The sequence below is a fragment of the Coenobita brevimanus genome, chromosome 65 (genome assembly GCF_032717465.1).
Source record: "Coenobita brevimanus isolate Jiangsu-jjx chromosome 65, ASM3271746v2, whole genome shotgun sequence".
Classification (NCBI taxonomy): Eukaryota; Metazoa; Arthropoda; class Malacostraca; order Decapoda; family Coenobitidae; genus Coenobita; species Coenobita brevimanus.
The window spans coordinates 43,134,496-43,159,171 of NC_137018.1; the positions used below are offsets into that span (position 1 = coordinate 43,134,496).

Sequence of the window (24,676 nt, forward strand, 5' to 3'; positions counted from 1 at the left end):
GGAAAGAATCCAAGTCAGTTACTCGTACTCAGAGGGCAAGTACACAGCATAACATATATATATATATATATATATATATATATATATATATATATATATATATATATATATATATATATATATATATATATATATATATATATATATATATATATATATATATATATATATATATATGTATATATATATATATGTATATATATGTGTGTGTGTGTGTGTGTGTGTGTTCATAATTTAGCCGAGACAGTGCATGCAACCGATTTAGCAAAAACATGTAAACAAATCGGGTGCGACTTCATGGCTGCAATTTCTTTCTTCGGTGTGTGAGTTTCCCTTCGTAAATGGGTAATAAGTGCGGAAGATTAACTTTGATAGTTTACCAATTTTTGCCCTAGTCGAGCAAATGTGTATTAAAGGTAATTGATGTTTCTCAATTGGGTTGACCTGTGCAACTGGTGAGATACAACGGTACATCATGTAGTACCAATGAGCAGAGTAGTACCCTTTGAAAATGTTGGATAAAACATGACGACAGTGACGCAGCGATTCGAGTTGTTTTCATATAGACCTACCCTGATAAGGAAAATAATTTGGTTATTCTTTACTAAACGGGCACAGCAATTCCACCCTATTATAACTAACTCACGATATCAGAGTATGTAGTTTTGGTACATAAGCAACATAGATAGTTAACTGTTCCATTGTGACTGCAGGAAATCATTGGAAGAAGACAAAATATACCAATCTGTGGGTATTTAAGGAAGCAGTCAGGTCCCTCTCGATCTCTCTAACCGGCTGCATTGATTTGCATCGCTCAGACTGAATGCATTGGTGTATCCTGTGTTAAAGCAGTGGGAAACTTAATGATTTAACCCAACCCAACCTAGCCAAACGAAATCTGATCCAGCCTAGTTTCACTTGCATGTAACAGCCAACTTTCAAATTGAAAAATGCTTGTTAGGAATGTTAAATGTGGCCAGCTACTGGCAGACGTCAGAGGGATACAGTATTTACGCATTCTAAATCCTCATTTACAATTTTCATAGGTAAGTTTATAAAAATCCCCAGTAGCTGTGGTACTCCAGGAATAATAACAAGTAACATCTGAAAGACTCATTTCAATAGAAAATATATTAAGGCCACACCCATTTGGTAAAGAGTTAATAATAATTTTAGTAATAAATACGTCACAGATGATTAACAGTTTATTTTCAAAGAAATCAATATGAAACAAAATATACCCACTCTGCAATATAAAAGAAAGCTGCCTGTATGGGCTCTGATGGCATATTTACTGCTGATGCTGTTGAAAATATCAGCATACTAAACAAACTCAAATGTATACTGGTATAATTTAAAAATCATAAATAGCATCAGAAGCCTAACTGGGCTGCACCACTTCCCAGACCCCTCAGTGATTATGATCTTCCCCACAGCATGCAGACTAAAATGTTCCCCAGGTAAAACTTGCACCAAAACATTATCATGCTTTAACCCCTAAATAACTATCTGTAAAAAAACTGAAGAGTTATTGGAGGGAAACGAAGGTCTTTGGTATGTTTACTCGAAACTACTCTACCATCCCAAGCACACAGGCAGTCATTTCATCTCACATGTTATTGCTCATTGGTTTAGGCCTACAGTACATGTTATTGGCAAGTTTGTAGACATTTTGTGAATTTTGCTGCAAATTGCAGGATGGTTTTAGGAGGCTAGAAAAAACATTGCCAGGTGTGCCAAACGGTTCTCCTCACATCTGTAAGAAAAAAATATCGGTTTTCAAAATTTAAAAAAATGGTTGTGGGGCCAGCCTGTGATGCACATGAATGTATTACCTCATGGCCATTGAGAGGTTAAGAGCATTCGGGAATCATGGCACATTTGATAATCATCACATGACCACACGATGGCAAAAGTGCGATCATAAAGCAAATATTTATATACATTTCACAGGAGACATCCTTCGGCATTAAAGCACGGATTATCAAAATAATGCTGAACGATTAAATTAAAACACTTCGTAGTCCATAAAATATAAGATACACATGGTGCAGTATTAAGTACTATAATGGAACCCCTTATTTAGGAATAATTATTTAAAACTTAAAAAAAAAAAAGTCCACTATATACCGTATGCCAGTCTATGTATGGTACAAAGGATCATGTCAACACTTCATTCCAATTGGAATTTTGGAAATGCCACATGACTGTCGTAATATTTTCATCATTCATTCATTACCAGACGCCATGTATCCCAAATGGGGTGGCCAAGGGCTTAGAGTTAATTGTTTTACAGGGAAGGGCACTAATCCTCCACCAACCCCACTTGACACGTAGGGAGAACGAGCCAACAGCATCTGGTGTTCCCAGGCGGTCACTCATCCAAGTACAGTACTAACCAGACCCAACGTTGCTTATGGTAAATATTGGTTTGGTTAAAGGGATTCTGTTCCAGAATTTCAACAAAATATGGACGTAGATTTACGAAAGCTCACACTCACAGACGTTGAAGTTTGTGACAAATACCATTCACATAGGAGTACTACTGTATTATTTATTTATGAAACCCATATTCCACCAAAGCAACATAGTGTGGGAAAGTTTAAGATTTGAACCATGGACTATGAACTGTAATACTGTACTGAAAAGTTGGTACTGTATTACAGTATTTTACTTTCATCTGGTAGCAGCCATGACTCACTGGGATCTGGCCGAAGGGTCAGAGGATCGAGTCCACTCAAGGATTATTGGTAGACATCAGGACGGGCACCCGGTCATAAAGTGCTACATGCTCCAAACCAAAGTCTTCTACCCGGGCAACGCCTTAGCCCTGATCTAGAAATGGGGACACGTAGGGGGAGGGAAAAGAAAAATCTATATATCTATCCATCTATTGCTTGATGCCCTAATCCTGAAAGGGGTGGCTACAATCACATCACCTCCATGGTGCCCTGTCTTCTTCCGTTTTGATGCCCTCTCCCCAACTCTCTCATATACTTCTTCACTCCATCCCTCCATCTCATCTTCAGTCTCTCCCTCCATCTTCTCTTCACTCTTACATGCATTCTCCTCATCAGTCTCTCATTTTCCATCCTCTCCAGGTGGCAAACCACATCAATGTATTTCTCCTAATGCATTCTATCACATCCACAACACTCCTTTACTTTCTCATTCGTCTATCTGTCTCTGCATGTAACTCCACGTGCTCCTCTCACATAACGTATATCCACTTCTCTCGCTCATGATTTCTGTCCTTCCAAAAAGGTCCAGCCTTCGGGTCTGTACATTAGAGTGTGTGTCACAATATTATCCTACAGTGACTCTTTTACTTCAGTGCCTCCCTGTTTCATACCTCTGCTTTCAATGACCTAGCAACCTTTCTTCCCTGTCATACCGCTTCAAGCACTTCATCCTGTAAACTTCCATCCTTACTCAGCACACTACCCAAATACTCACAGTGGAATTTTGAATTTCGATGGGCATAGGTGCCTAAGAAATCACTACGAAATTCAAATCCTTGAAATTTAAATTGAATGTCTTTTGGGAAAAATTAGTTTAGGTCCTGGGCTTCCACCTAACTACGTAAAATCACGATTTTTTGCCCACACCCCCTGTAAACTTTATGAACTATAATTGTGGTTAAGTAACTGTCGTTCTGCGTTGTATTGCTATACTGTCAGCAAGTGTATATCGCCTTGTCAGCAAGTGTATACTTGGTATATTTCTGCCCTTTCCTGTATTACCATTTCTCCTTTGGCTGCATCCATGTTTTGAAGGGGAATTATGTGACGGCGAATTGACTTGGTGAATTGTCTCGGAACCATATCTTCGTATGCTTCACATATGAATAAATGATGTAGATTTTCATTCTCTTCTTGACATATGTCACATATTAGGTTAGGCTCATACTTTTATAATTTTCCTTCACTTCTAGCATTTTGGTTCGCATCAAAAATATTATCTTTGCTTGTTTTGGTTGGAGTCTGGCCCAGAGAGCATGGAAAAATGCAATTGCATCGAAAAGTGGGGTACGTGGAACACTCCAAAACGCATCGAAATTCAAATGATTGAATTCTAAACTGTTGAAATTCAAAAAATCACTGTACATGCACTCGTGTTTTCCATTTCCGCACCATCCATTCTCACTTTGCATTCAGTGACTTTATTTCTCTTGACCACAGCTTTGCTCTTCCCTTCATTCACCATTAGATTCCATTTCTTGCCTACTCACCCAAACTCATTCAGCAAGCCTTGCAACTCCCCTTCGTCTTCACTTACAATACAGTATCATCTGCAGACAACAGAACAGGTAGTTTCCAAACACTGCCTTCCCCCACTCTCATTAGGGCCAGTCCAACATCCACTACCCTACTGTGTACAGTATCTCGTTTATATCCTCATCTATATACAAATTGAACAACCATGGAGACATGACACATCTCTGTTTCAGTCCAACATTCAGACAGAAAAATTAATTCAGTTCACCCCGCACGCATTGCAGCCCTAGCGCCCTGAATTCCTGGGACTTTTCCTGGTTTGACTTTCTTCATTGTGTCCGTTTCTTCCATCCTACTTATCTCTTCCTTCCGTAACATCTCCCAGCCATTCCCCAACCACTTATACTTGTGTTACTTTCATTCTCTATGTTTAACAGTTCCTTAAAGTGTTCTCTCCATCTGCTCACTTTATCTCCCCTCTCCATTAGCAGTCTGCCATTTTTATCTTTCACTTCCCTACTACCCTCTTTATCACCATGTCCTACCCCCTTAACCTCCCTCCAGAACATTTTCTTACATTCTATCCACTTTACACTCATATTCCTTCCAAACTCTTCATCCACTCTCTTCTTACTTTCTCTTTCTACAGCAATACTGTACGTATTTTTATCTCTATCCTCATCTCTACATATAACTCCCTATTCTGTCTCTTAACTTCCTCCATGCATCAGCTTTCCATCCACTCACTATATACCGGTACTTGCTTTTTTTGTGCCACAGCTTGTCTCACCTCTTCTTTCCACTATGCTGTTCCTTGCACCCCATTTCATCTTCTCTTCACCACACTTACCACCTCACATGCTGCACAGGTTTCTTCTGTGAATACCTTCCACACACCTTCCACCTCCCCCATCTGCTCCAAATCATATTTACCCAATCATTCCTCCATTTCTCTTTTACATTATGCCTTTTTTTCATCCTCCTACAACCTTTTTACCCATGGCCAGTGGCCTGTGTTCGGAGCCAAGCACCAAAACGTGAAAAACCACACATCTTCAACTCATCTTTACTCATCGACGGGACCACCTAGAGACCTCGGGATACTTTCATTGGAAATGGGAAGAGTTGATGAGTCTTATGAACTTTCATTGAATTCTCTAGCTATTATAGTTTGACAGATATAAGGGTTTGAAGTAAGGGTATTTTTTCCAAAATCTTGGAAATCGCCCATAGAGAAGAGTGTGCTGCGGCCGGGAATCCCCCAGCGGCTAAGGGTTAAGGCACTCCAGTCGAATTGAGCCGGTGCAGGTTTATATCCAAGAGGTGGCTGGGGTTTATTGCTCTCATAATGCCACTCAGGGATGAGTGAGGCTGGCCACTCTCATCTTAAATGTCAGGACCAACTTGCCTAACCCCAGGCTTCTATGCTCCTCATGGGGCAGCGCTGGATTAGATGATGGATGGATGGATGGATAACTGCATAGGACAGTCATACAATGCAGAACCAACATGAGAGGCAAAAACAAGGGATTCCTAGCCAGACAACTGAAAGTGAATCCAGGAGCTCTATTTGTGCCATGTGGGGCTCACACTTGAAGCTTAGTGTAGGTTATGTTTCCTAAAAACACCAAAGTTGCCACAGGCTACTTTGGTATCTTGCGGAAGCTTTGTAACTTTTTCTTCGCTGCTACATAAAGATGGGCAGTCCTGCAAACCCCTCTGAACTTGACTTTATAAGCATAGTTAATGAGTACCTTCAAAATAAAATATCTCTGAACACATCCATGAAGTAGTTGGTTTCTTGTAATCCATTGGATTTATGTCCAGATGAACTTGGGGCTGCAACAATAAACTCCTTCTGTATTTGTCGACTTGCACCTTTTTATCTTACCAAAATTTTTTTTAGTCGTTATTGTGGTAGGTGGTGGCGACCATCATTCACTCACTTGCTGTAGTGCTACCTACTATTTCATTTGCCTTTATCACACTATTTCTGCATCTACCCTCTCATTTCCTTTTTCCCTCATCTTTCCTGTCACTTTTTATTACTCTTCTTTCCTTTTCAGGTGGCTTTACATTGAGTGACAAGCCTAATGATTTCCTGTAATCCAGGAAACCATTTACAGTGCTGGATGGTAACCATATAACCAACCCACATTTGTTCCCTACTTGTCAACAAGTGGGTTTGCGGAGGGTTAGTGCCCCTCCCCATTAAACAACAAACTCAAAGGCAAATGGCCACCCCTTATGGGATTATGGTGTCTGGCTGTAGATAGATAGAGAGATATCGAAAAGAAGAATGAAGCTAATGACCATGCAAGAGAAGTGTTCGCGCAAAGAGGAAAATCTGCCAGACACCGCCAGAAACTTTGTCTCGTTTTTGTTTCAGCGGGCTAAGGGGGTCTTAGTTAAATTTCACCCTTAATTTTCTGATTGATAATTTCGATATTGGTTAAGCAAATAGCTTTAAAAAATGTAAATAACTCTTACTTGTGCTATTTGACCCAAAATATTGCCAATAAAATAATATATTTGTATATTCTTCCCTAAGAAGATTAGTGCAATATTTGCCAAAAAGATGGTTTTTGGACTGTACGAAGTAAAAAAGCCGTATGAATATTAACTTTTGTATATAATCTTCTATCTATCTATCTATCTATCTATTGCCAGACGCCTCAATCTCGTTTGGGGTGGCCACAAACAAATCGCCTCCAAGTCGCCCTGTCCCCTGCCATTTTACTGCCCTGCTCCCAACTCACACCCCCCTCTCTCATATACCTCTCCACCCCATCCCTCCATCTCATCCTCAGCCTCCCCCTCCCTCTTCCCCCCTCCACCTCACTCACATACACTCTCTTCATCAGTCTTTCAACCTCCATCCTCTCCACATGGCCAAACCACCTCAGTGTGTTCCTCATAACGCATCCTATCACATCCACATCCACACCACAAAGCTCCTTTATATCCTCATTCATCAGCCTGTCTCTCCAAGTGACTCCACAGGCTCCTCTTAAATAACTCATTTCCACTGCTCTCACTCTTGACTTGTGTCCTTCCAACAACATCCAAGCTTCACTTCCGTACGTTAGAGTTGGTATCACAATACTGTCATGTAGTAACTTTTTCACTTCCATGCTCACTTCCCTGTTTCTTATCACTGCTTTCAAAGAACCAGCAACCTTTCTTCCCTGCTGTACCCTTTCAAGCACTTCACCCTCCAAACCTCCATCCTTACTCTTCACATTACCCAAGTACTTAAACGTACTCACATTTTCCAATTCCTCACCATCCAACCTCGCTGTACATTCACTGACTTCACCTCTCTCAAAGACCATCACTTTACTCTTCCCTACATTCACCTTTAGATTCCGTTTCTTACACACTCTCCCAAACTCATCCACCAAGCCTTGCAGCTCCCCTTCGTCTTCACTCAACAACACAGTATCATCTGCAAACAACAGTACAGGGAGTTTCCAAACACTATCCTCTCTCACCAGGGCCACTCCAACATCCACTACCCTACCTTGTACCTCTTTTATTACCCCATCCATGTACGGATTGAACAACCATGGAGACATGACACATCCCCATTTCAACCCAACTTTCAAAGAGAAAAATTCACTTAGTTCACCATCCACACGCACTGCAGCCTTCGCATCATCGTACATACTCTTCACAGCATTCAGCAACTTCCCATCTACTCCATATATTCTTAACACTTCCCACAATCCTTGTCTATCCACCCTGTCATATCTATCTATCTATCTATAGCCCGACGCCCTAATCCCGCAAAGGGTGGCCGCAGACAAAACGCCTCCAAGTCACTCTGTCACCCACCATTTGACTCCCCTCCCCCCAACTCACCCCCCCTCCCTCATATACCTCTCAACTCCATCCCTCCACCTCATCCTCGGTCTACCCCTCCCTCTCCCTCCCTCCACCTCACCTACATACACCCTCTTAGTCAGTCTTTCATTCTCCATCCTCTCCACATGTCCAAACCACCTCAGCGTATTTCTCCTAATCTTTTCAACCACATCCACATCTACCCCACAACGTTCCTTCACTTCTTCATTCGTCAACCTGTCCCTCCACGTCACTCCACATGCTCCTCTCAAGTAACTCATTTCCACTGCTCTCACTCTTGACTTGTTCCCCTCTTGCAAGGTCCACGCCTCGCTTCCATATGTCAGGGTAGGGATCACAATACCATCATGCAGTGACTTCTTAACCCTGTCATATGCTTTCTCCAAATCCATGAAAGCTGCATACAACTTCTTTCCCTTCTCTAGAAACTTTTCCACTGAAGATCTAAGAATGAATATCTGATCTGCACAACCTCTTCCCTTCCTAAAGCCTCCCTGTTCTTCTCCAACTAATTTCTCTGTTCTTTCTCTAACTCTGTCAATAAGTATCCTACCATACACTTTTCGTATTATACTAAGAAGACAAATGCCCCTATGATTACCACACACTTCTTTTTCCCCTTTTCCTTTGTACAAGGGAATAATTATACCTGACTTCCAATCCTCCGGGACTCTACCTTCCTCCCAGGCCAATCTGCACATCCTCCACATCCATTCTACTACTATCTCTCCCCCATGCTTCAGCATTTCACCACACACTCCATCAATTCCTGGGGCTTTCCCCGATTTAACTTTCTTCATTGCTTCCACAACTTCTGTCCTACTGATTTCTTCCTGTCTTCTCACCTCCCTCCTTCTCCCAGCCATTCCCCAGCCACTTATACTCACATTACTTCCATCCTCTATGTTCAACAATTCCTTAAAGTGTTCTCTCCATCTGCTCACTTTTTCTCCCATCTCCACTACAGTCATTCTATTTTATGAAGGCAGTTTGGGTGGGGTGATCTGGGACCTCACACTGTTAGCTCTGTTGTCACATCGCCGCAGACACGTAATTATTTGTGCTCACCTCTAGCTCTCTCTCATTCTCCTATTTTAAGCTAGTAACTGCTTATTAATGAATTTTAAACACTCTGTATAGATGTAATTCAATAAAAAAGATATAGTATAGTATAAATCTCATAAGACTTGTCAGAGTTGCTTTTGCGATGTTGTCAGGTGGTGACACGAGGGACAGCCCTGCGTGAGCGGGTCATACTCGGTCAGTCTCCCGCCATGGAAGCTAAAAAAAAAAAAAAAAAAAAAAAAACGCACCTATCGACTTTCCCCTCAGGGGTGGTGTGGAAAAAAAGTCGAAAACAAGAGAAAAAATATTGAAAATACAATTAGTAGTAGTTAATATAAATATAAGAGAGAGAGAGAGAGAGAGAGAGAGAGCACATGTGTGGCATCGATGTGGCGCAAAGCCTACAGAGTGAGGTCCCAGAGTGCCCCACCCAAACTGCCTTCATAAAATAGAACAACTGTAGTAATCTACCACTTTTATCTTTCACTCCCCTGCTAACTTCACTTCCACCCTGTCTTACTCTTTTCACCTCTTTCCAGAACATTTTCTTACAGTCCCTCCACTTTACACTCAAATTCCTTCCAAATTCCTCATCCACTCTCTTCTTACTCTCCCTTACTAATCTTTTCACCTCTCTCTTTCTTTCTACTTATAACTCTCTCTTCCGCCTCTCAACTTCTTCCACACCCCTATTTCTCATCCATTCATTGTATGCTTTCTTCTTTTGTGCCACAGCCTGTTTCACCCCTTCAGTCCACCACGCTGTTCCTTGCACCCCCCCTCCGTCTTCTCTTCCTTCCACACACCACATCACATGCTGCACATATTTCTTCTGTAAATATCCTACACACACCTTCCACGTCTCCCATCTGCTCCAATTCATATTTGCCCAATCGTTCCTCCACTTCTCTCTTATACTCTGCCTTTTTCTCATCCTCTTGTAACCTTTCCACCCTCCTTGCAACTACTCCTTCCTCTCGTCTTTCCCTTCTTCTATTCCTCCATCTTACTTGAATTCTAATTCTGGCCACCACCAAGTAGTGGTCAGAAAGTCCACTCCCCCAACCTCTATAAACTCTTGCATCTATTACACATCTTCGCATCCTTTCATCCACACACATATAATCAATCATTGCCTTCCTTTCATTCAGTTCACCACCCACCCTTCTCATCACTCGCCATGTATACCTGTGGATCATTTACTTTTACAAAAAATGGCACATATGGTCTATCTGTAGTTTAATATTTATTAGACTCTAAAATTTTAGGGCGTACTGAAGCTTACCGCTGCCAGACATACGAAGTAGGCACAGGTGATGAGCAGATCAGCCAGTGAAGACAGACGGCTGTTTCAGTTTCCTCAGAAAACTTGTTTTACCGGAGGCAGCATATAAATATCGACATGTTTTTTTTAAAGTGAATTGAGTTTTATTCTTAGTCATAGGGAGTTTAATTTGTTAGTATAAATTATAACTAATTTCTGTTATTGGATAAAGATATACATATATATTCCTATGTATGCATAAACCAGGCTGCAACTGCTGTGGAATATTTTTTTATAATTACTTTTGTTCATGCTGCATTGACAATACCTTTAAAAGAGAAGAAATAGAATATTTATGTATTTTTATAACAAGTAAGATGCATGAAAAAGGACATTCAATTATTGCCTGACATGTGATTTTTTTTCCATCTGAAAAATTAAAATATTGGTGACATCTGGCATTTCTCCAGGCGCACGAACGCTCTTATTGCTTATGGCCCCCAATCCTTCAAATACAATGTAGACTGAAACGAATGGGTCTTGCATTTAGCTTTCTTTTGGTTGGTCAGCTTTGCACACTTTCAGAAGTTGTCTCTGTTTTTGTACAATGAAGTGTATTATACTGTACCGTACTAGTAATTTCTGTGGAGCAAGTGCATTTATTTGCTATGAAACTTATCTGATATTTTGTTTCTGTATTTGTGTTTAAACAGTGATCCACTGATTTGCGGAAGTATTTACGAGATGCAGAGGGTGCTCGATTGTCTGGTGGAGGAAGGAGAAAAATTGGGATTGGTAATAAATTGTGGAAAGACTGAAATTATTAATATGAACGTGGAGAACCAAATCGATTGTGTAATTGGGAATAATGTGGTGAAGAATGTAGAAAACTTTAAATATCTGGGAACGATTGTATCATCTAATGGATCATTAAACAATGAAATTGAGGAGAGGATTAGACAGGCTTGGCGAGCTGTTGGAATGTTGAAATCTGTTTGGAATAATAATATGCTTTCGGTACATACTAAAGTGAAAATTTACAAGTCCATGGTTAGACCCGTTTTAATTTACGGGCATGAGTCATGGTACAGTACAATTGCAATAGATCAGAAAGTATTAGGATTTGAGAATAAAATACTGAGAAGGATTCATGGGGTAAAGTGGCAAGGCAGAGTTACAAATGAAAGAGTAAGGGATATTACGAGAGTGGAACCAGTTAATGAATATGTGAGACTGTCTCGCTGGAGGTGGCTGGGGCACATATACAAGTAAGATGCATGAAAAAGGACATTCAATTATTGCCTGACATGTGATTTTTTTTCCATCTGAAAAATTAAAATATTGGTGACATCTGGCATTTCTCCAGGCGCACGAACGTATTGTTTAATACAGAATGTGCCAGAGTGGATTGCTAGAGGAAGAAGAGGTAAAGGTAGGCCGAGGGAAACCTGGTTGAGGACAATGAAAAAAGAAGCAGGAGAGGAGTGTTGGTGGGACCTGAAGGAGATGGCAAGAGACAGATATTGGTGGAGAGAGTTCATTGAGACCCTATGCATCCCGTGGGGTGCCACAGGAAATGATTGATTGATTGATTGATTGATTTGTGTTTAAATATTATTGCATGTTTTGTACCCTTCAGTATGATGACACATTTTTTATCAGTTATTGCTGGTACATCACAGTAGTGTTCCCAGATTTATTAATATGTGGGTACAGTGCAAGAGATTTTTTATTCATGGAACTGTATATACAGTATGTATCTATCTGTCTATTGCCAGACACCTCAATCCCGTACAGGGTGGCCACAAACAAATCACCTCCATGTTACCCTGTCCCCTGCCATTTCACTGTCCTGTTCCCAACTCACACCCCCTTCTCTGAAATACCTCTCCACCCCATCCCTCCATCTCATCCTTGACCTCCCCCTCCCTCTCCCCCCCTCAACCTCACTCACATACACTCTCCTCATCAGTCTCTCACCCTCCATCCTCTCCACATGGCCAAATCACCTCAGTGTGTTCCTCCTAACGCTTCCTATCACATCCACATCGACACCACAATACTCCATTATATCCTCCTTTGTCAATCTCTCTCTCCATGTGACTCCACAGGCTCCTCTTAAATAACTGATTTCCACTGCTCTCACTCTTGACTTGTGTCCTTCCAACAACATCCAAGCTTCGCAGTATACATTGGTGATTTGTTCCAAAATACAGTATTACAACTTTTTCCTTATAATTGGTCTGTAACTTGGGTAAAACTGGCTTATCAACTTTGTAAGTCACAGCACAACATTAGATGGCAATTTTTGTGTAAATTAACCCTATCAGGTTTTTTGGCCGGGCAGATTATGTCTGTGCCAGAGTCAGCCACTCACGCTGACCCACATCTTCGCGGCCCAATATTTTACTTTCATCGCTCAGTGTAAATACACTTTTGATGATAGAATGTTGGTTTTGGTGTCATTTTAAAGCTGAATAGTTGTACTTTACCTAGTATGTTCTAAAAAGGAGAACAAAGAAAATGAAATGTCAAAATGATGAGCTGAAGTTAGGCGAGAAGGCAAAATTTTATACCTTGCCATAGAAAAATATTCGGCAAAAAATAACGAGTAAAGATATGTAAATTTGGTTTAAACCATGCAAAAATACAGTAAATTACCTTTACAATGATATGTAGATTATGGTAATTTTTGCATTTCATTGAGCAGTAAAGCAAAAGGAAAGAGACGCACAATTTTATTTTAGGCTCGGCCGCATTTTCGCTTCGCGATGTTTTTCTTTGATCAGTCAGTGTAAATGCACTTTTAATGGTAGGATGCTGGTTGTGGTGTTATTTTGAAGCTGAATAGTTGTACTTTATCATAGTATGTTCATAAATGGAAAACAAGGAAAATAAAAAGTCAAAGTGACAAGTTGAAGTTAGGCCAAAACCAAAAATTTTATACCTTGCAGCAGAAAAATATTCACCAAGAATAAAGTTATAAAGAAACAAAGCCATGAGTCAGACCAGCTGTGCAGTACCGCCACACATAGAGCAACCATTCCGTGACATCATGCTAGAGCCTGTTTGTTATGATGCATAAATGCGATTTATGGTGAATATTTTACAAAAGTTTCTTAAAATAACGATTAAAAGCGTCATCCGAATCTCTGAGGTTGGATTTGAAATGACAGTTGAAATAGTCATTTGAATCTCAACGGGTTAATATAGACTTCGCAGCAAAAAAATGGGGGGAGGGGGGGACTGAGAGAGAGAGAGATAATGATGACTGTACTTGTATTCCTCAGAGTGGTTGGAGACATGAAGCACCACCATGATGCTGCTGGCTCTGGTGTTGTTTGCCACATTGATGGCTACATGGAGCATCACCCCTGCCATGTGCCACCTTGATGTTCCACCTGTCACTGCTGCCCTGCATGCCTCTCACCATGTCAATATCCACCTCTTGCCCCCCACACACATTCCTGTCCCCCTCTCTTTCACCAACAGTGCCCCACCCACCCTTAATGTTTTACCATTATCATTAGTAAAACAAAAATCAGCAGCATATGAAAACAAAAAGTCAAGCATGCATGCTTCACATTCATTGGCTGTTGCAGCTAAAAGTGGGAAACTTATATCACATCCTTCCGTAAACTGTACCAGTGAAGAATCAAAGCCACATATTATATTTAATAAAAAAATGTTGTCATTAAATGTGTCAGATGAGGAGGATACAAAATCATTTAAAAATTTCTATGGAAAGAATGAAAGAGATGGATCCAGATATACCCTAAGACTGGAGGATGTCTTGAAAACTGAGAAAGGCACTGATATTAATATAGTTGCACACACTAACACTGAACAGAACAAAAATATCCCTCAACAAGGTGGACAGAATGCAGAAGAATTATATTGGATATTTAATGCAAGTAAGTTCAGTTAACACATGGATGAATGGTTAGCCACATTCCACAGTATAATTTAGTTTGCAGTTATAAGTAGCTTTTGTTGGATTAGGCTTACACCACAGTGTGATTATATTGATATCATAATTTATTTCAAGTATTTATATATATTTGAAGTGTTGATATACTACAAGGTTATAATCCCACATTGTTTTGCTATGGTATATTTTAGGTTATATTGAGTTTATGGTGGTGACTGTCATCCACTGTCACAATGTAGTGCTGCATACTTCTTTCATCACCTTTATCATTCTTTTTCTGTGTCTGCCCTCCTCTCTTCCACTTTATCCTCTCCTTCTTGTTGCTTTTTATTACACTCCTTTCCACTTAAGGTGGCTCTGCACTGAGTGACAAGTCTATTGGTTTTATGTAATCCAGGAAGCCATTTACAACATTGGGTTATAAACTTATAACCAAATAACAGAGTGATGTGAATCCTGCTATAGTGCTCCTGTGAACTGGGTGATGAGAACTAGTGAGGCATCCATCCAGCAACCAAATCTCATTTTTCCCTGTACCTATCTGTGGCAAGATGTGATATGCTGCAAGGGAACATTAGTCCACTGCAGGATGACTGTGCAGAGGCAGTTGCTTGCCTGTGGTTCATGGGTCTGCACAGCCAGACAGACCAGGGTTACTAAGCGACAACAATATTGAGTTCATGGTTCTCATGATGAAGTCATGTTTTTGAAAGTGTTGTGTTGTAATTACAGTAATATGAGTTCAGTAAAATTTTCTTGAGTTACTGGTACTAAGAATAAAACTTTCAAGTTTTTCCATCACGTTGAAAAGGTTAAAGCTTTTTTCAGAAACGTAAAGCTACAGTTGTAATTTTCTAATTGTTCATGACGCCTATGAACTGAATAGAAAAAAATTAACTGTAATTGGTAAAGTGATTGCTCCTTCCTAGCCAGATGCAGATCTGTCCAAAGCAACACTGTGTTGTGGAAGTTAGGGTAGTGTTGTGCAATGATTGACATATACTGTGGTTTCCCCATATTGTCATTGATTGGTATAGACTATGCTCTGTGTTATAGGAAACTGCATTGTTGGCGGAATGAATATAGTACTTATTGGAAGAATGGTATTTCATCCCAAATTCCTCTAAGCAGTCTCCTTTGACCCCCCTCCCCCTGCCATGCACTCCCAGTATTCCCCCTTTGACCTCCTTCTTGTAAGCCATACAAAACTGTGTGATTTTGTGATTTGTCATTACATAACTGATGAAGCACTGAAATCAGCAGTTAGTTTTCTAATAGACTCATGAAATATCAGCTGTATGCTTCAGTCACTCTGTTAGCATATCAGTTACCAGAATTTATCATCAACTCTCCAAATCTGATTCTAATCGGGAGTGGATGTGGCAGCATCTTGTTACAAAACGAATTTGAATGAATTTATGTTTTCCTTTTAATGATGGTTCACTTATGAATAAGCCTTCCAATCTATTGTAGAGAAAACAAGAAGTACAAGTGCCTGTATTGGCATATCTTTCACTGACAAATCCTAAGCCTGATAATGCAGCATGACTTCCTCACTCTTCCTTGATGCATGCATAGATGTCTTCAACAGTAAGTCATCTGGAAATTTTCAATTTGGGTGGTATTTGACACCCTGATTGTTTACCACAGTAATTTCTGCAATACAGTACACCTTCAGAGGGAGGCTGTTAAATAATTGAACTGCATCATTTAATGGTGTTTCATCCTCACAGACCTGTCCATTGATGGAATTTTGCCACATAATAAGTGTTTTGGACAAATATGACTAAACTGTAATGTAGTGAACCCATGTTACTTGGACCTGCAGTATAGAGGAAACCACTGTGCTGTAATATACTAAACAGTAGAAGTTTTACCAAGTATTTTTATACTGTACAAGAAAATGTGTGGTCTGTCTGTCTATCTATTGTCAGACGCCTCAATCCCATAAGGGGTGGCCACAAACAGATTGGCTCATTGTCGTGCTGTCCAATGCTACTTCACTTCCTTGCTCCCAGCTCACACCCCCCTCTCTCATATACCTCTCCACTCCATCCCCCCATCTCATCCTTGGCCTCCCCCTCCCTCTTCCCCCTTTCACCTCACTCACATACACTCTCCTTATTAGTCTCTCACTCAACATCCATTCCACTTGGCCAAACCACCTCATTATATTTCTCCTAATGCTTTCTCTCGAATCCACATCCACACCATAGCACTCCCTCACCTCCTCATTTGTCAGTCTCTCTCTCCATATAACTCCACATGCTCCTCTTAAATAATTCATTTCCACTGCTTTCACTCTTGACTTGTGTTCCTCCAACAAGGTCCAAATTTCACCTCCATATGTTAAGAGTTGGTATCACAATACAGTACTGTCATGCAGTAACTTTTTTACTACCATGCTCACTTCCCTGTTCCTTATCACTGCATTCAAAGAACCAGCATCCTTTCTTCCCTGTTGTAACCTTTCAAGCACTTCTTCCTCTAAACTTCCATCCTCATTTGTCACACGACCCAAGTACTATATTGTACTTAAATGCACTCACTTCTTGCATTTCCTCCTCATCCAGCCTAACTGTGCATTCATTGACTTCACTTCTCTCAAAGATCATAACTTAACTCTTCCCTACATTCACCTTTAGATTCCATTTCTTACACACACTCCCAAACTCATTCACCAAGCCTTGTAAAAAAAAAAAAAAAAAAAAAAAAAAAAAGTATGGAAATATTTGATCAGATGTGCCATTTGTCTAGTGAAATGAGAATGTTGTAGTGTGAGACCTGTAGCTGCAACAAGACTTATGAACAATTGTTTATGGCAGTGTATAGCATCCTCTTTTTTTTTTTCTTTGTGTAAATTTCATATTTGAAAGTTACCACTTACATTGAGACACAGCTGTCATGTGCAAGGTACGAGTAAGAAGCATAGAAGAATCTATACTGCATGTAGTTACTTATGACAAGTAATGGTAGGAGGTGGTTACCATCATCCACTCACTTGTGGGGTTGCCTACTTCTTACGTGACTCAACAGTGAGTGATATACCTAATGGTTTCCTATAACCCAGGAAACCCTTCACAATGCTGGATGGTAACCATATAACCAAATAATGGGATGATATGGACCCAACTATGGTGCCCTTGTTAACTAGGTAGAGAGATGCAATTGCAACATCTGTCTAAGAACCAAACCTCCACAATCTTTCCCACATCTTGCTGTGGTGAGGTACTGTCCACCACTAGGGAACGTCGGTCCATTGCAAGGGATAGTCTTGCAGGGATGATTGTTAGTCTGTGGTTGATGAGACTGCTTGGCTAGGCAGACTGGGGTTACTCCATTACTGTGAATACTTATAGCAAGTAAAATTTTGAGATTAACCCCCAACGGCTGTTCATCATCGATCAATGTGTTTTAGACAAGGCATGTTCCGTCCGATCCACTGGGGAGAGATTGCCTCGCCTCTTCAGTGACGTAAATGGAGCTAGCAATAGTTGGTAAATGGAACAACAATGTCTGGTGGTGTCTGGCATGATAGGTCCCCCTAGATGTGGTGGGAGGCTCCTCCCCCCTTGGCCATCTCTCCACTTTCCTATGCCCCATTGGATCCTCCTCTCACTGTCCTTCACCCAAATCTCCCCCATACCCCCTCTGTACCATTGTGGGGGTATGTAGAAGGCATATTCCCTCCCTATTGAGGCCCCCCCACCCTCTCCACCTCCCAGGACCCCCTCACACCCACTCAACCTCCCTCTACCCCATTGGTTCCTCATCAGACTGTCACCCCCAGCCCAACTCAAGCAAGCCAGACACCATGTCATTGCATCATTGACTTACAAGCTATTACCTTCAACCTGTTTTATGCAAGGGGTTTCCTGTACACCAGGAAACCATTTCCTATGCTGGGTGGTAACCATATAACCAAATTTTGGCGCCTGGTGGTTTAGTGGATAATTATTGCGCTCCAGTCGGATTGAGCCGATGAAGGTTTATATCCAAGGAATGGTTCGGGTTGATTGCTCATGTAATGCCACTCAGGGATGAGTGAGGCTGATCACTCTCATCTTAAATGTCGGGACCAACTGCCTAGCACTTCTACGCTCCTCATGGGGCAATGTAGGATTGGATGATGATGATGATGAATGTATATTATATCTGTTGTTAGTTATTTATGTAAAGTTATTAGCCAAAGAATATTAGATTCTTTTGTATAATTTACCCATTTTCCTTCATTTTTGATGGGAAACTTTTGTGATTGTACAGTACCTGCAACATATATTTTTTTTAATTATTATTTCTGCTGTTCGACCATTTACACAATCAATACAGGTTTTTAGCTTTTTATATAACACATACCAGTACGTGTATTTTATTGTATTATTTACATGCAGAACCTGATATTTTTACATGACAAGCAATTTTTTTTTTTCCTTCAGTTATATCATTTATTTATATTATAATGTTTTTTTCATTTATACATTTCATTGTTATGTATATTTGTCTTATTGAATGATTTACTTATGCAGTTAATCGATATATTTTTATCTTGGCATGCCATCCATCCATCCATCATCCAATTCTACATTGCCCCATGAGGAGCGTAGGAATCTTGGCATGCAAAGGTAATTTTTTCCCCCCTTTTTTATGGACACTCATACAGCTTCTTTCATGCCTGAGCACATGCTTCATATTGGTTTGGGTGATTTTTTAAAGATGTGGTGAAAAATAGGTATATGCCAAACTTTTCCTCTTTTCGTTCAGACGCGATGGGTAACTATTGTAATACTGTAGTTGATAGTCAACTGTGCGGTAACCATTAGGCCAGTGGGACTGAGATCGGCATTTTCAGGTGTGTAAATTCAAGCTCTTCAAATCGGTAAGTGAAAATTTTACCTTGGTGAAAGTTGAAAAATCGATACCTTTTTGCAGCAGGGGTGAGTCAGGCCTGGAGATTTGTGAACTGTAGGAGTTAACAGCATCAGACTGTAACTTATTTTACCAGCTTTCTTTGTAGTATGATCTTCCATTACAGGCAAATCCAGTACAGCAGAGAAGCCTTCACCAGTAGAACCTACATCTTCACCCTACCCACCAGCGCCAACATCATTTGTTTCCCCCAACACTAAAGTGAGACAGCAGTTTTGGTGATACTGTTCTCTATTTAACTGAGTTTACAAGTCAGACTTGTTCATTGAGTAAGTTTTGAGATGTCAGCAAAGAAGAAATTCTATCTATCTATCTATATACCTAGGCTGCTTCCCCCAAGGAAAGGGAGGTAGCTGAGACAGGACGACACACTCCCCATTTACTCATCCATTCAAACACATTCATTCTCATCTTAGCCTAAGAAGAAGAAATTAGAACAACTAATTATAGGCTGAAGATGTATAAATCAGTAGGAGTAGGTGGAATTAATGAGAGAAATATTGGGTTATGGTGGTGAAGAAACAGTCGGCATACCACAACTTGCAAATTTTCTGAAGGTACCAGGCAACTAGAAAAAGAGGGATAACCAGCAACAGGATGCCTAGTGAAAAGGGGCAGACACTCCTTCACATACCATTAAAGCCTCCAGAATTCTGACTTTATGTCACTATGTGCATGTTTTCTCAGGAGTATTTTTCTTTGAAGATGTGATTCACATAATACCTGCTACATCAGTCCATCAGTGACCCGGTAAAAGATGGGTGCCAAACTGTTGTCATGTCCTACATACATAAGTCATCCAACCAACTCAATCTCCTTTCAGTTCCTAAGCTTCATCAGTTTCCATATGTTGCTTCCTGACACACTTATTTAATACTGTATTTCAGTTCACTGTCTTGGCGTGGCATGCCTTCTCCCTTCTTCAAACTTTCATACTGTATACCCTTTTCACCACCTTATTTACATCCACTGTATGTAACACCTAAGCATGCTCTGTTCTACTCATTTCTCTGCTGACTTCCTTACTCTACATCTTTCATTGTATCGTTCATATAGTTTATAAAGGCTTCAACGTGCTTGCATGTGTCAGCATTGATCACCTAATGGCGGCTGTCCATGCTGCTCGATTTCTAGCAGCCTCACTATTCAGTCCCTTATCCCTGAGGTCACATTGTAACCTCGTCCCAGATCTTTTTTGTTCTGCCACTAGCAACCCTACCCCCGATGTTCACACTTCTCATTTTCAACACCCACTTGTCATCCCTCATCCTCCCCACATGCCCAAACCATCTCAGTCTACCCCTCCTCATCACAACACCAGTACATTCAAGTCACATCCTTCCTCTCAACTCAAGTCCCATCTTTCCTCTTAACTCCTAAGTTGCATACCTAGCCCCCCCCAAGCCTTGCATTCAAGAATACATTACACATCCATCTAATCATTTTCATTTCTGTACATTTGAACGTACAAATATCCTCCTCTGTTACTGCCCAGGTCTCACTACCATACATCATCACACTCCTAACAAATTACTTATGCAAAGATCCCTTACCTTGGAAGGCGAATCCTCTCAGTCTCAGGAAAGGTAACAGTTCCTGAACTTCTTCCAACCACTCTTGCCTGTCTCTTGTATTTTGTTTTTCTCTTGGAAGGAACAGTATTGCGGACTTGTGGCCTTTGGTTCCTTCTTCCTAGCATTAAAAAAAATAATAATAATAATAATACCCTAGTCACAGAGCTAGCTTAAACTCCACCTCCAGCACATAACATGTCCCATAAGTAACAAAACGCTTCCACACACTCAAAAGAGACTCGCCAGCAAGATCAGTCCTTTCATGCCTTACAACCTCTACATGCTCTCCCTGATGCACAGCACACACAAAATCATCATTATCTTGCAGTACCTTTAACCTGTGGATTGTGTAATTGCCTTTTTTTTATCCCACCCCCTGGTGTGCAAGAAAATAAAAAAAAATAATTTTTGTTTATTATAAACTTAAGATGAAAATCCAGGGCATCATCTGATGGAAAAAATCTCTCTCTCTCTCTCTCTCTCTCTCTCTCTCTCTCTCTCTCTCTCTTCCTGTCTTTGCATAGTGCCATGTGTAAATTTGTGTACGAGTGCAGTGAAAACTAAAAAAAAAAAAAAAAAATAGTTTTTGTTTATTATAAACTTGAACATAAACATCCAGGGCATCCTTTAGTGAGAAAAAAATCTTTCTCTCTCCATCTTTGCATAGCGCTATGCGTAAGTTTCCTTACGGGTGGAGTAGTCAATGGCGATACACGACCACTGGAAGGTTAGCGCAGCCTGAGCTGTGGCTCGCAATGCGATGCTTCTCAGCCTGAGCTTTGGCTCACAATCCATGGGTTAATACCACTACATCTCAAATGCACCTTCTTATCACAGATGCTGCACGAGATGTAGTTACTTCCCACACCCTTGTGGCAAACAGCACATGGCCACTCTCCCTCTGCATTGACAGTACTACCACCAGCCCTAGATATCATCACGTTTGTTTTATCTGCATGTACTCTTACAACTTTGTGCCCCATTCTATCTCTCCACATCCTAAATCTTTCCCTCCACCTCCCTTACATGCTTTACAATGAACACCAAGTCATCAGTCAGCATACAACATCTCCCTGGGGAGTCCATATTCTGAGTCACGTGACAGAGCTTCAAGCACCTTGACAAACAGTAAGGGGCTCAAGACTGACCCCTGATGCACACCAGCATTCATGGAAAACTCCACTGAAATCTCCTATCACTCTCACCAGGGTGCGAGTACCCACATACTTAGCCATTACCACTCTATCCAGCCAGCCACTCCTTGGTCCAAGCTTTCTCATTGCCCACTTCACCATCTCCCTAGAGACTGTGTCAAAAGCCTTCTCCAAATAAAAAAAGCAAAATACAACTCCCTTTTCTTTCCTATGTATTTTTTCTGAAACTGTCTAACAATGAATATGGCATCAGTGTCCCAGCGTCTGGCTTAAACCAAAATGCATCTCATCAGTATTCACTCTTTCCCTAATCATGCCTTCTGTGACTCTCACCATTACCTATATTATTTGATCCAGAAGTTTTTTGCCTCTAAAATTTCCTCTTTCCAGGGCATCACCCTTCCCCTGTACACATTTACAATCACACTGTTCAGCCAGCTATTTGGGATGACACACTCCTTTATAATCATATTTGTCAAATCAGTAACTAAACTGACTCCTATATCTCCTGAGGCCTTCAGCATTTCAGTGGTCAACCGAGACACATCTTCTCTAATTGCATCCCGCCTGTTGCCTTGCACACAGTAGCGGTATCAGTTGAAAGCAAGTGGTCGAACATTGGATCTGCTGACTCTAAACTTTCCCTGTTCCAGTCAGACTCCTCATTCAGTAGCCAGTTATAATGCCTTCTCAAGGCATCTTTAATGTCCTCACTGTCCACTGCTACTTTTCCTTCATCCTTCTTGGCACACTGCTCACCTTTGATATCCCTGTTTTCTCTCTTTATCTGATTTGCAACCTTAAATACTATATTCTTCCTTTTAAAGTGTTGTAGGTTATCCAGTAAAAGTCTCTGAGATGCAGGTTTTGTCCTGTATACCTCCTTTTTAGCCCTGTGCTTGGCAGCCAAGTATTCCTTTCTGTCACCACCCCATTTCTATTCCCAGAAAAGTCTTCTTTTGTCCTTTATTGCGGCCTCTTAGCAACAAAGTAAATGCTCAATATACAGAACCCTCTTTTAACGAATGTTGGGTTTAATGACCACCTTGAGCTGGCCGAAATTATGTTCATTTTACGAATTTTTGTTTAGTAAAAGAATGGACGTGCAGGAAACACCAACCGGCATGGCATCCATACACATAAGCATGCACAAGGGCATGGAATGAGGCAGAATACTGTACCAAGAGATGTTGTCAGACATGGTTAGACACCTATTGAAAGTGATTGAGAAAAGCAACAGTATAATTCTGATGAGCGACTGTAATTGTAAAGAGGTGAAGTGGGAGGAATGGGACTCAGGAGGTAGTGAAACTCCGTGGGGCAGTGTAATGTTAAATATAGCTATGAATAATGTAATGACCCAGTGGGTCAAAGAAGAAACAAGATTTAGAGGTGATGACACACCAGCAAGACTAGATTTACTGCTAACCAAGGAAGTGAGTTTTTTACGCCAGGTACCCCTTTTTTGGATAAGGGCTAAGGTGTTGCCCCTGGGTCGTAATTAAATATGTGAAGTATCTGTGTCCTGCAGGAAGAAGTGATCATGTAGTGATTTAAATCTGTGAAGTATCTGTGTCCTACAGGAAGAAGTGATCATGTAGTGATTGAGTTCCAAATGATATAAGGGAACGTGGCATCAAGAGATGACCTATACAGGCATGGAAGATACAACTTTGAGAAAGCAGACTTACAGGATTGAGGAAATTTTTTGAAGTGGATTGGAGAGAATTCAGAGAACCAGGAGAGATACAGAAGAATTGGGATATCTTCTAGGTCTTTACAACTTGAGTGTGGAAAAACACGTTCCGAGAGTAAATGGGAGAGAGAAATGGAAAAAGGATTGGTTCAACAGAAGGTGTATGATAGCAAATAGAGAAAGGGATGCAGCATGGAACAAATGGAGAAAGAGAGGTAACAGTAGAATAAAGGAAGACTACAAAAAAAACTAGAATTGAATGTACAAGAATCTGTAGAGAGGAAGAAACTTTGAAAGAGGTATAATTGACTGTGGGGGATGAAGTACGTGAAAGGGTACAGCAGGGAAGAAAGGTTGTTGGTACACTGAAAGCAGTGATGAGAAATAGGGAGGTGAGTATGGAAGTTAAGAAGTCACTGCATGATGGTATTGTGATCCCTACCCTGACGTATGGAAGCGAGGCGTGGACCTTGCAAGAGGGTAACAAGTCAAGAGTGAGAGCAGTGGAAATGAGTTACTTGAGAGGAGCATGTGGAGTGACGTGGAGGGGCAGGTTGACGAATGAAGAAGTGAAGGAACGTTGTGGGGTAGATGTGGATGTGGTTGAAAAGATTAGGAGAAGTACACTGAGGTGGTTTGGACATGTGGAGAGAATGGAGAATGAAAGACTGACTAAGAGGGTGTATGTAGGTGAGGTGGAGGGAGGGAGAGGGAGAGGTAGACCGAGGATGAGGTGGAGGGATGGAGTTGAGAGGTATATGAGGGAGGGGGGGGTGAGTTGGGGGGAGGGGAGTCAAATGGTGGGTGACAGAGTGACTTGGAGGCGTTTTGTCTGCGGCCACCCTTTGCGGGACTAGGGCGTCGGGCTATAGATAGATAGATAATTGACAAATGTAAGGAGGAACCTAAATTGTTTTATAATTTTTTTTTTATGCTAGGAAGAAGGAACCAGAGGCCATGAGCCCACAAAAACTGTTCCTTC

At 40.8% G+C, this 24,676-nt stretch overlaps 1 protein-coding gene across 1 annotated transcript in view; it reads left to right on the forward strand.

Moving 5' to 3' along the window:
* Nucleotides 1-279: 279 nt before the first annotated feature.
* The window catches only part of LOC145405085 (uncharacterized), a 143,943-nt gene continuing 119,546 nt past the window's right edge, over nt 280-24,676 (forward strand). Inside the window, exons 1-3 of the mRNA XM_080276596.1 lie at nt 280-323; nt 13,704-14,327; nt 19,377-19,471. Coding sequence (XP_080132722.1) covers nt 13,730-14,327; nt 19,377-19,471 — 693 coding nt within the window. The 5' untranslated portion in view covers nt 280-323; nt 13,704-13,729. The remainder of the gene's footprint in view (nt 324-13,703; nt 14,328-19,376; nt 19,472-24,676) is intronic.